We start from the raw sequence: 12,909 nt of genomic DNA on the forward strand, positions 1-12,909 counted from the left end.
CCATCTGTCTACTGGTCCAGCCCGGCCAGACCTCAGGGAGGGCGGGTAGGGGGTTTGAGGACTGGACAGGCCTCTTGGAGGGGCAGGGATTCAGCTTTCCCCGTGTTCCCAGTGGGTGCGAGCGCTCAGCCTCTCCCTGTCCCCCGGGGTCCAAACACTCCTGTGCCCCCTCACCTGGTGTTCAGACACCCAGTGCCCGCCTGCAGCTCAGGGCAGATGTGCCCCATCACCCTGTACCCACCCCCCCTTAATATTAACAGTAACTACCATTTATCAAGAGCCTCGCACACACCAGCATTACACTGGGCGTTTCATATTGTGTGATTTTATCCTCACAACAATTCCATGACCACGGAATAAACTCCGCTCGGTAAGGACCTTGAGGAAGATTGAGTTCAGTGATGCGCCCAAGGTGACCCAGCCCGCCTGGCCTCACACACCCTGCCCTCAGCCCTGGTCTCCCCCGGGCATAGCAACACCCCAAACCCAGGTCACATCTGTGGCTGAGGTGCCGCCTTAACCGCAGGGTGGCTCCGTGGGTGGGGCTTTCAGGCTGCAGGGCGGTCACCGGGAAGCTATTCGTGGAGGCAAAGTCCCCACCAAACCACCCAGCCAGTCGGCTCAGCTGAGCCGCTCCTGGGGCCACGGACGGAACCGGAGTCCGGTGACAGCACAGGGCCCAGAGCAGCGTTTCTCGTGATTTGTGGTTATTGGGAAGGTTCCGAGCCAGCGGCAGGCAGCGGGGTGTCCTCCACAGCCAGGAAGGCTCCCTGTGACGACGGATCCCTGAACCCGGCCTCCAGCACGGGCACAGCTGGCAGCAAGCCTGGAATCGCCTGCTGCTCTGGCCCAGCAGCCCCTCCTCCGGGCCTGGGTGGAAAGGCGGACTGGGAGGATGGGGGGAAGCCCCAGCCAGAGGAGCTTGGAGGGCAAGGACAGACAGACTGCCAGAAGGAGCAGGCACTGGGAAGGAGATTTATTTGCTCTGTGGCTCTGCGGTGTGAGACGCCAGGACCCAGGTGCAGGTGGAGCCCGCCCACGGCCAGCGTCTGCCCAGGAGCAGGGCCGCCCCGATGCCAGGCTGGACGGAAGGGAGAAGGCAGCAGCCGGTGCCACTGGCCCCCGGGGGTGTGTGAGCTGCTGCCTGCTGCCTCAGGGCATCACACGATGCCATCGTAGCCCTGCAGGCCGCACTTCTTGCCGGCCACCTGGCAGCCAAACCTCAGCGCCTCCTGCATGCTCCTTCCTGGAGGGAGGGACAAGCCGCTGGATCAGCCAGGCCGCGGGGCAGGGCCCGGCCTCAGCCTGGTGCCCGCCGCTGAGGGACTCACCTTGAGACAGGCTGAAGATGACAGAGGCGTTGAAGGTGTCGCCGGCCCCCAGAGTATCCACCACGCGGGGCGGCGGGAAGGCATCCGAGTGGAGCAGCTGTCCGTCGGGGCCCAGGGCGTCGGCGCCCTTCTCAGCCCAGGCACAGACCAGCGTAGCCCTGCCGGACCCTCAGCCTCAGTCCCTCTCCCCAGGGCAGACCCCGAGTCCAGGCTCACCCACTTCCCACACCCACCCTCCCTGGCTCGCCCAGCTCACCCTTTCCTCACACGGCTGTACAAGCCCCTCAGGGCCTCCACCGCTGACTGGAACCCCAAGTGTTTGGCCACATCTTTGCTGACAAACACCTGTGCACAGTGGGAGAGGCTGACGATCACCCTAACTCTAGTCCGAGCTCGGGCACTCCCACCAGCAGCCTAACATTGCCCCCACATTATGACCCCGCTCCTCCCACGAAGCCACCCCAACCCCCAAAATAGCATGTCGCTGCCCCACAGGAACACATTTTCATGCTCAAGATATGCCAGGATACAGCTGTGACACGGGACACAGGCCCTGGTCTGTTTGTTCTAAGATCCATGAATTTCCTCCCAACTGGAAACCCACAGCGAGCCTGGAGCGCCATCTTGGGGTGGAATCTACCACTGCCAACTGAAACCAACTCTCCGGGTCAGTTTTGTTTGGGGTTTGTTTTTCTCATACAACTATGCCCTCTGGGTCTGGTTTCTTCATCTTAAAAGCAAAGGGGTAGGGCCTCGGAAGTTGCCTCACACCAACCACACCAACCACAGAGCTATCACGGACCTTAGAGACCTCACACCAACCACAATTAGAATTGCCACCCTGGCCAGTGTGGCTCAGTGGATAGAGCATCGGCCCGTGGACTGGAGGGTTCCGGGTTCAATTCTAGTCACGGGCACATGCCTACGTTGCAGGCTCGGTCCCCTAGTGCAGGAGGCAGCCGATCAATGATTCTCTCATCATTGATGTTTCTATCTCTCTCTCCCTCTCCCTTCCTCTCTCAAATCAATAAGAATATATTTTTTACAAAATTGCCAGAGACAGTTTTGGTAAAAAATACTTCAGCCCAAGCCCCACCCCGACCCATCAAATAACCCACAGGGGTGGGGCTCAGGCATCCACATCTCTTAACCTGCAGCCAAGGTTGGCGACTAACCAGCTCCCACAGTGATGCTAAGATTGTCAACCTGATCCCGTTTACACCCGCCCTGCTCAAATCCACGTGCACAAGGCCCCTGCCCATCCTCCCTCACCCAGGAGTGGCCCCCACAGCCTGTCACCCTCCCCAGAGTTGGAGGACACCTCGGAAAACAGTCCTCTCCCTCCTTTGAAGAGAAAAAGCCCGAGGAGGCGCTTCCACACAGGCTCGCCCTGTGGCTGGCTGCCTTCGCCCTGCCCATGCCATTCGGCCCCCTCCTACCTACGCACCCCCTGGGGTAGAGCTTTCCTGGGCTACTGCTGAGGCCTGCACCAGAGCCCACAGCTGGGGACCAGGGCCCACAGCTGGGGACCGGCCTCTGCTCTGCCCCCTCCTGCCAACACCAGCAGGCCATGAGGAGCTAGCTGCTCCAGGCACGTAGGCAGGACAAGGCAATTCTCCGGCTCCTCTTAAGAACCAGGTTGGCTGGATGCGGCAAGAAGCGGCCTGGGACTCACCACGTCTCCATAGCCAAACAGCTGGAACAGCTCCTCCCGGGGCTTCTCCACCTCCACGGACACCCGGACCTTCTGCCCCGGAGGCTGCCTGGCATTGTGCTGCTCTATCCGCTGCAGCATCTTCACCTGCTCGGACGCGTTCCGGCCCTGGAGCAGAGCAGGGCCGCTCAGGACCGCCGGGCACTGCCCAGCCACTCCGGCTCGCTCGTCCCTTCCTGCTGAAACTCTGGGTGAGGGGGTAGGGTGGCTGGGGAACCCCATTCTCAATCTAAAGATCTCAGAGCTATCGCGGACCTTAGAGACCTGACAAACCAGTCCTTCCGTTTCACAGATGAAGAGACTAGAGAATAAAAGAGGCTGTCCTAAGGACCGACAGGAAGTTAGTGACGGCAAGGATGAGAACTCGGGGCTTCTTGGGGTTTCCTACCCCCCAGACTCCATCCAAAACCTCTCCTGCAATGAAGATTCTAGTTCCCTGTATGTGGGAGGGAGGTATGGGTCAGGCCTCCTCCAGCCAGGCTCCTGCCAGTGTGGGCCGGCCTGTAGCACAGAGCACGGGCTTTGCCTGGGGCCAGCATCCTGCTTCTGGTGCCTGCATCCTACTGTGTGGTCTTAAGTCACCCAATCTTTGTGGGCTTTAGTTTTCTGCCTGAAAACATAAGGTAGGATGGAAAGGGGATGGGGGTCAGATTCATTCATCTCTAAGGCACGTCATGGCTCAAAGAAACCAAGAAGGAGGCAAAACACGAGGAGGGGTGGCAGGCTGAGCCCTTCGAGACACAGGGCGGGCAGAGCTTGCCTCAATGTGGATCCACTTGAACCGAGTCAGATCCACCTTCTCAAAGTCCGCAGCAGAGACATCTGGCAGGTTCCTGCGTCACGAGATGGAAAGGATAGAGAAGAGGTGGCTTCGTGAGAGGCTGGCCAGGGCCGGGAGTCCCGCAGCTGCTGGCGTCCTCATGCCTGGCCCTGACGGACGCAGGGCAGGAAGCTGGTCTACAGCACAGGCTCCTGAGGCTCAGACCCCGTCCCAAGCTAAACTGACAGCACTCCTCGCCCCACTTGGCTCCAGCCAGACGACTGGGGGCAGTCTGCTAGGGCGCCCCTTCCTGTGTTGGGGGCTGTGATGTGATGTGAGGGCAAACTCAACCGAAGTATGTGTCAAGGAGCCAGTTGTGTGTGCCTTGGAGACCACATCTCCCAGAATGCCCTAAGAGCACCAAGAACTACAATTCCCAGGACCCCCCCCCCTTGCTAGCCACACACATAGCTCCCAGCATGCAGTACCCTGGGAAACTACAAAGGCCATGCTCCTCTGCTGGGAGCTCACTTCCAGGACCACCGCAGTGACAGCACCACGGCCTGGAGTTTGGCGGCTCCGTGTCACAACCGTGTGGTTAAGCTTAGTGCTCGAGGGTGCGTTTGTATTGGACTAATTGCGGTGTGGACACCCCCCAAGGCTCCGCCTTGACCTCCTTGGCCAGAGGCCTACACACAGCCCATGTCCTCTCTGCATCCGGAGCCGAAGCCTCCATCCACTTCGCTCGCTGTGGCACCTGCCCCTCTCCGGGAAATGGGCCCCAACCCCCAGCCTCACAGGCCTCTGCAGGTAACAGAGTGTGGCCCTGCCTGGACTGAGGCCAGCAGGCAACAAACACTTCTCTCGGAGCTCTCCGCCTCCCTTCCTGGGAACACCCATGTGTCCTTGATGAGAGTTGCTACAGACGGATGCTTGATGGGCAGATGGCTAGGATCGCCCCATGTGAATGCTGCCACCAGCATGTATGCCCCCCACTCATTCACTGGGACGCACAGAGCCCAGGGACCCTGGCACAAAGCTTGTCCTAGGATGACTGTCTCTCTAGATGCAGTGGTCACGCTGGGCGGGAGGGAGGGCCTGAGCCCCAGGGCAGCTGAGTTTAGGCCATCTCAGCCCTAACATAGTTCCTGGCACATATTATGTGCCCAGTAAACGAACCCTCTGAGATCCTCAGTTTTTAGCACATCAATGGTTGCGAATGGTGTGTGCGTGTGGGCTGGCTTCATGATGTGGCACCTTGGCAGGGCCTCCTCTTTTTTGAACACCCAAACCCCAGCTCCTTGGTGCCAGGCTGCAGGCCGGCAACTCTGAGGCTGACCCTGGAAATCCCCCCGGGTCCCCCCAGGGCTTAAGATGGTTTGAATCACATCTCCCATCCCTCCACCCCCAGAAAAATTTCCCGGCTCCCAAACGCGGGCTGCTGATTGAGTGATGATGGAGGAATCACATCACAAATTACATCTGGTGCATTTTGCCTGCCCGTCCTTGGTATTGACCAAGGCCAGGCTGCCGAGCAGAGCAAAGCCCACCCCTTCCCACCTCACATCTCCCCTCATTGAAAACAATTCAGAAATCACTGAGCAGCTGGGCATAGGGACAATTTCTGGTACAAAGAGAGAGGCCACAGAGGGTGGGCCACTGGGATCCGTGGCGGCGAGGGAGAGAGCTGATTGGTGGGTGTGGCAGGGCGAGGCCAAGGGGCCTTACGTGTCATAGAGCACAATGGTGCGCGAGCCATTGGAGTTGTTGACGATGCAGCAAGAGCATGGGGTCTCCCCCCGGCTCTGCCAGGCCACCTGAGACACGTCCACACCCCGCTGCCTGAAGTCAGTCACCAGGAAACTTGGGATGGAGCCCGAGCCAAGGGAAGGGCAAGGAGACACAAATTAGAGCCTCCGAGTGCCCGGACCTTCCACGGGGGTGGGAGGTGCTGGAGCACGCGGGTGCTGAGGGCCCTCCTGCAAGAGAAGGCCCTGTTCTGCGAGTTCAGCGATGGCGGCGGCAGCTGGCGAGGCGCAGACGGTGTACGAACCTGCAGGCATGTAGGATCGTGCGGCTGCCACTGGCCTCGTTAACGATGACGGTGGAGATGGGGACGGAGCCTGTAGTCTGAAAGACCGTGTAGTGTAGGTCCACGGAATAGCGACGGAGGTCATCCAGGACAAAACTGCCGGCGGAGGAACCCGGGGGAGGTGCAGTTGACAAGGTTTGGGGGCCCGGAGGTCGCTGGCAGGGCCGCGAGGACCCAGGGTGCAAGCAGAGGGGGCCAGGAGGGAACTAGAGATGGCCGGCTGTGGCTGTGCAGGGAGGCGGGAGAGGCAGGAATGCAGAGGCTGGAGCTCGGTGAGAAACACACTGAGGGACATTCTCTCAGGTCCCGACTCGCGCTGGAAAGGACCTGCTTCATTCATAACGTTCCCGGGAAGACCTGGGGCCTACAGCATTGCCCTGTCTGCAGCAGGCAGGTGAGGGCACCGTGGCCCGCGTCACGTGAGGCCCAGGCAGAATTAATCATTACCAAGGTGACACTTTGCCCCCGGCCGCCCTCTGCACAGGTCCCCAGGGCTCTCCTCTCTCTGAAGTCCCTTCCAGTCCTACAGGGAGTCCTCGCATTCTACACCCGCCTCCATGATGCCCGGCCAGGAAGCTGGGGCTTGGGGAGCTACTCACTGCCCTCGCCTCTGGCAGCCAAGCTAACCCTCCCGGGCAGTGAGCTGGCTCCCAGTGCCTGCTGGCCCTCCCTATGGGCCTGCTACAGGACTCTTACCCAGAATCCCCTCCCATCAGAGTGAGTCGGGCAGGGGCAGCCCCCCAGGAAGACTGCACCTCCGGGCCCTCTCTGAGAACGCAGTCCTGTGCCCAGGACCTGGCACGTACGCCAGTCGTCCAGCCGTCATCCTGGCTTTTCTCACTGAGGCTGGGCCCCATTTCTGGCAGCACCAAAACTGGACAACACAGGTGTGTGTAAAGGTGGCCAGACAATAATGCTGGGGAAAAGGAAGGCAGCGGGAAGAGAGGGAGAGCAAATCTGAGATGGACGCACTCCGTGAAGAGAAGCCACAGGGGCTGAGCAGGGCTGGGGAGGACAGGACACTGTGGGCACCACTCGTTCAGAGGGTCGCCAGGAGCTGGAGCCGACTCAACGGCATATAATTCACACAGCAGGTCAGGACATCGGTCCTTGTCTCAGACCCCAAGGACCCTTAAAACAGTAGCTTTCCCGCAGCCTAGAAAATATGGTCTGGTTTGCCAAATAACGTTTGGTACCCAGTGCCTGGCACATGGTAGGTGCTCACTGAATGTTTGTGGGGCACGCGGGGAGAATTGGGAATGGCCGCCATCGGCACGATTGCTACACAAAGGTGGGTCCCCTGCTCTAAGCAGAGCCGGCCCTGCCTCTAACTGGGGGGAAGGCAGCTGCTGAAGAGGGTTAATGAGTGACCAGCTCTGGGCCCTGGGTCCCTCGGTCCCACCTCACAGGGCAGGCTCTCGCCCCAATTTGCTTCGTGCCAGTTCATCAAGGAAAGGAATCTGGCTGTGGCTCAGGGGGCGGGGCACTGGCAGCAGGTCCTCCTAAACCACAGTTCAAAGGGCTGGGCTTCACAGGCCAGCAGCCCGGAGCCTGCCCCGTGCCCGCAGTGGGCAAAGTGTGGGCCTCGCCTCCTGATAAACGCCTGCTGAGTCGGCAGTGCCAGGGGTCAAAGGACGCTTGGTCCCTGCGGCAGCCAGCACGGAGAGCGCGTGGGCCGCTTACGGACCACACACAGCCTCACGGCGCTGAGCCGGGAGGCCCGGGTCTGGCCCAGCTTTAACAGGCGGCGTCAGGATCTCCCGGGCCGGGGTGCTCTTGCTGCTTCTGGGAACAATGGGGACGTGAGCACTGGTCCCGCCCCCTCACCTGGGAAAGAAACTGTAACCCTGGACCCTTGGACCATGGATGGGTACAGCAGGTCCCTAACGGCTTTCTGCCTCAAGCACAGCCAGGGTGAGGGATTTAAGAAGGGCAAAGTCGCGCCACCGCAGTCTGTTGGAAGCAAGGAAGGAGAAGGTGGGGAAGCTGAAGCAGACGCCAGCGACGGGCGCAGGAACCAGGCTGTGGAAACGAAACCTTTACCAGGAGCAGCGTTAACATCTGAGCAGCAGACAAGCCACACTAGGGCGGCTCCGGGATGCCGGTATCCATCCGTGCCCTCCCACCCGTCCCTGGTGGCCACAGACCACTTCTTATAGCCCACCCGTCCAGGGTTAAGACTGCGTCTCCCTTCCCCTCTGTGGGCAGGCCTCCCCTGCTCCCTCCTCAACTCACTCAGCAACATGGCCGGGCGCCAGTGAGCCCATGAAGGCACAGGGGGCTCCTAGCAGGGAGAGGACGGTGCAGGAGTTGGATGCATTGCCTCCACGCTGCCATCTCTGGGACAAGCACCTGTAAAACACAAGGAGGGTCCCTGCAACTTCAGCAGGCTCGTCCTGGGGCGACCAGGGCTGACCACAGTGCCCTGGGTCAGGCTCGCAGGATGTAATCGCTAGGAGAGATCCCCCAGAGAGCACCCAGGCCAGGCCCTGCCCGGGTAGCTCAGTTGGTCAGAGCATCATCTCGATGCACCAAGGCTGTGGGTTCGATCCCTGGCCAGGGCAATTAATTTCCATCTTCCACCTATTCTTATGACATCAGGAAACCACTCACTCAGGTCCATTACAATGCGAGGGTTCCACTCCCTCTGGGTTAGCTCCTCCCCAATCATAATGGCCCATCTCTCCCCCGGGGACAGCTGCTGTACCGCCCGCCTCCCCTTAAGAGCTGGATAACTCCGAGTGCCACTTCCCAAAGGTATTCCGTTTACTGCCTGCTCCTGTGAGAGTAGAGCCGCTTCCATAATAACTCAGGTTGAACGAAGACAGGAAGTAACCTGGACATGGTGAGCATATAAGAGGAGGAGAGCTAACTGTTAACAAGTTAAAAAGATTATCGGGTGAAGACCAGTTATTCCTCCGTTATTTTTGTTTTGTTTTCCTTTTTCCAGCTTTACTGAAATGTCGCTGACATTTAACATTTTGTAAGTTTAAGCAGCACGATGTGACTTGATATACACACATATTGCGAAATGATTACCACAAATGAGGTTGGTTGGCACATTCACCACCTCACGCAGTTACCTTTATTGGTCCTTTATTTTTTCTCCTTTACTGAAAGTCTAACAAGAGGAAACAACCTCAAAATACACCTGTATAACTTCACTGGCATCACCAAGAACAAACACGGTAACATGCAGAATAGTCAAAAAGCTTTCATGGTTTCTCATTTGTGCTCCAGTGACACTGGGAGGTACACAGGGCAGGCTGCTATTTCTATTCTCCCAGACCCAGAAGAAGAACTGTGAACCACGTCCCAAAGCAGCACTCGTGAAGGGAACCGAATGCAGCAGAATTTATAGACAAAGGTCTATTTGTACACAAACGTCCCCCTGAACTTCCCTTCCGCCTTGGGAAAAGGAGGCCATGGTCGCACTAGGAAGAAGGCGGCTGATCTGGAAAGGGTCACACCTTTCTCAAGCTGTGACCTTCAGAGAAACGTTCAAGCAGAGAAGAGAGGAGCCGAGGGGAATCCGATTTGCTCAAAATCACACCAAGTTACTCCTGACTCCCAACCACGGCAATGTGCTCCGTATTTTTAAATGAAGAGCAGTTAGGCCCCATCTTGGAGGAGTTTTCAGGGGAAGACGAGACAGTTCTACTCTGTGGACACCCTTCAAAGTCACACCGACACCCACCCTCACGTTCAGAAAGGACCTGCTGACCAGGAGGATGCTCGCTCTCTGGAAGGCTCTTCTCGGCCTGGCCTCTGCGAGGCAGGGCCATTGCTCAGGGGCTGGCCGAGTCCCGGGTGGCAGCTCCCGAGAGTCCCCCGCTGCCCATGGAGCACAGAGAGCCTGGGACAGGTGGGGAGGACGGGGTCCCCACTCCGGCTTGCTCATTTGGGAGGCACAACAGAGTGGATGAGCTGGGCTGGGTGGGACGGGAGCACAGGACAGAGGCCCTGAGCTCAACCCAAGTGCTCTGCGGGGCAGCAGAGCCAAGGGTGTGAGGGGGAGGGAGGTACACCCTCAAGCGCAAGGGGCATGGAGAGCAGGGACAGGTCTCCAGAGAGGCCCTCACTTATTCCTGCCTCCAGAACCAGCCCCAGTCCGGGGGGCGGGGGGTGTGGGGGGCAGGTCTCCTCCCCCTAGCCACCTCCGGAGGCAGGCACACCCTGTGCCTCTCCCCCACGGCCCCTGCACCCCTGGCAAGAGGCTCTAACCCCTGGCAAACAGAGCAGCCACAGCAAAGGGTCAGCTCCGGCGGGACAGGGAGCACAGGCAATGACTGCAGGACGAGGGCTGGAGCACTAGACTCGGAGTCAGGAGGCGTGGGTTGCAGCTGCTGCTCTGCCACCCATTGAGCACACGGCCTCACAACAATCACCTAATTCCTCCACATCTACCAAGAAAGGACTTGGCCGGTCTTCCCACACTTCCCTGGGCTGCTGTGATCCAACAGGGCTGGATGGACCCAAAGCCTGAGCAACGCCTGGCCTCGCCGCTCACTTAGCCTCAAGGCAATCCGACGGGCGTGTCTCGCGGGCCCAGCCTTGGACTGGCCTTTTATCCAGTTGTGGCTGAGACAACGGATGGCCAAGGAGCAGTTCTTCCCAGGATCCCAAGCACTGGGCTGCCCCAAGAGGAAGCCCTGCCCTCCGCCCACAGAACGCTTTCTTGGGATTGCAGTCTAACTCCTTATCAAGAGTAAATATAAGAGCCCTGGCCGGTGTGGCTCAGTGGATAGAGCGTCAGCCTGTGGACTGAAGGGTCCCAGGTTCGATTCCGGTCAAGGGCATGTACGTTGGTTGCGGGCACATCCCCAGTAGGGGGTGTGCAGGAGGCAGCTGATCGATGTTTCTCTCTCATCGATGTTTCTAACTATCTGTAAAAAATCAATAAAATATATGTTTAAAAAAAAGAGTAAATATAAGAACCAACAATGTGTCCTCCTTATCAAGAGTAAATATAAGAACCAACAATGACTCTTGGACTTCCACCAGACCAGCGAGGAGGATGTTTCCCACTGACTTCTGTAAAAGGGACTTCTGGTAAACTCCTTTCGGAATGTAACACCAGGGAAGGGCCTGTCCTGGCACATGAACCAGCTCCATCCATAACCCTCGGCACCTCCAACGGTCCCTCCAGGGCCAGCAAGCCCTGAGCTACAGTGAAGCTCAAATACTTGAAGTGTTCCTGACCAGTCTCACTAACCATACAAATTGTAAGCTCCCTCAATTTCTTTAAAGAAATGGATGATAGAGGGGTGAAGGCGGGGAATGGGGGTGCTGGAGGGGGTCAATAGGGGGGAGGAGACATATGTAATACTTTTCAACAATAAAGAGTTATTTTAGCCCTGACTGGTTTGGCTCATTGGATAGAGCGTCAGCCTGCAGACTGAAGAGTTATTTTAAAAAAAGAAATAGATGAGCCCTAACCGGTTTGGCTCAGTGGACAGAGCGACGGCCTGCGGACTGAAAGGTCCCAGGTTCGATTCCGACCAAGGGCATGTACCTGGGTTGCGGGCACATCCCCAGTAGGAGATGTGCAGGAGGCGGCTGATCGATGTTTCTCTCCCATGGATGTTTCTAACTATCCCTCTCCCTTCCTCTCTGTGAAAAATCAATTCAAAAAAAGAGAAATAGATGCGATATATATGTGGTAAATAAATTAGAAGTAAATGCTAGTGAGAGGCAAGGGCATAGATATTGTTGTTAAAATAATAATAATAAAAGCTGGCCCTGCACCGGACTAGCTGCGTGCCCTTGGATTGGACAAATCACTTCCTCTCTCAGGGTCTCTACTTGCTTGTGGGTAAAACGGGGATATCATGCCCGACAGTCCCAGGGTTGAAATGGGAATCGGTGAACACACTGCTATCTGAAGCCTGGGTCTCGTTACTAAAGGACTCAATTCTTTCCCCAGGTCCCGGACAGAGGGCGCGGGACCCCGCTTCTGAGGCTGGACTCTCAGAGCCCCCGCCCTGTAGTCTGGGCCTCGGGGCACCAACGCGGGGCTGCGGCGGCCCCTGGGATCTCAGGGGCCCGAGCGCCCCTACCTGCTGTCCGTGTCCTCCTCCGGATACTTGTCCACCACATTGATGATGTCCAGCACCACCAGCCCCACGCACAGGATCTGCTTCTCTCCCATGAGGCCGCTCCCGCAGCTTTCCGCCCGCCGGGGTGCAGCGGCTCGTCCGGGGCGCGGGGTTTTATGCCGGAGGGTTGTGTCCCCGCTCCCCAAGCTGCCTGGCTCCTCCTCCGCGTCCCGAGCTCCGCCTCCAGGGAGCCTCCCGCAGCAGCGGGCGTGCAGCGTCGTGCAAAGAGCGCCGCAGGGCCCTTGCTCCCCCCGCCCACCGACCCAAGCGGTCCTGGGAGCGCCGACTGCGCGGTCTCGGTCCCCGGCCTCGCTTTAGCAGGCGGCGTGGCCCTGCAGCTGGCAACACCTCCCCCTTCTCGGCCTGAGGTCCTTCATTTGTCAGACGGACTCGGAGCTAATGCAGACCTCTCTGAAGTGCGGCTAGGCACGCTCCTGAGCAGGTGCCCATGTCCCGCCCTCTCCTGCACCCGCCGCTGCCGCTCCGCACGCGGGATCCGCGGGTTGGCGCCGGCCTCGCCGCTGCGGCCGGTCCCGCTAAGCCGAGGCACTGCTGCACCCGGGCCCCGCCTCCGCCCTGGGCCGCCAGGTGTGCGGCGCTGGTCACGTGACGAGGAGGGGCGCTCAGCGCCCCCTGGCGGACACCGGCGAGACGGGCGGGCCCTGGAGGAGGGCCCCGCTGGGGCTCTCAGCCGCAGACGCAGGTCGCCGCCCACGCGTCCACCGCCAGTGCGGGCGGAGCTACCCCGCGCCGAGCCCTGTGCACGCCCACCTACCCCGGACATACTGAAGCAGACGGTGTGTTTCGTTTTGTTCTGTTTTTTATAAAAACCAAATGTCTTTATTCCTGAATAGTTTAGTATGGCGGTGGTGGCGGAGCGCCTCAGGAGCGCCCTGGAACCCGGGGGACCGGCC

At 59.0% G+C, this 12,909-nt stretch overlaps 1 protein-coding gene across 4 annotated transcripts; it reads right to left on the reverse strand.

Moving 5' to 3' along the window:
- Nucleotides 1-312: 312 nt before the first annotated feature.
- KHK (ketohexokinase) lies at nt 313-12,832 on the reverse strand. Of its 4 annotated transcripts, XM_081100994.1 has the most exons (9): nt 11,957-12,832; nt 8,133-8,249; nt 5,859-5,993; nt 5,534-5,668; nt 3,806-3,878; nt 3,007-3,153; nt 1,588-1,676; nt 1,332-1,489; nt 313-1,246 (listed from the first exon to the last, which is right to left on the reverse strand). In XM_081100994.1, the coding sequence occupies exons 1-9, from the start codon at nt 12,046-12,048 to the stop codon at nt 1,161-1,163; spliced, it is 1,032 nt and encodes a 343-aa protein (XP_080957120.1). In that variant the 5' UTR covers nt 12,049-12,832; the 3' UTR covers nt 313-1,160. The 4 variants fall into 4 exon arrangements, with proteins under 4 accessions (XP_080957120.1, XP_080957121.1, XP_080957118.1 ...); XM_081100995.1 differs by lacking the exon at nt 5,859-5,993; XM_081100992.1 differs by lacking the exon at nt 5,534-5,668.
- Between the last annotated feature and the right edge of the window lie 77 nt (nt 12,833-12,909).

Source organism: Myotis nattereri, assembly GCF_964212035.1.
Source record: "Myotis nattereri genome assembly, chromosome: 10".
NCBI lineage: Eukaryota > Metazoa > Chordata > Mammalia > Chiroptera > Vespertilionidae > Myotis > Myotis nattereri.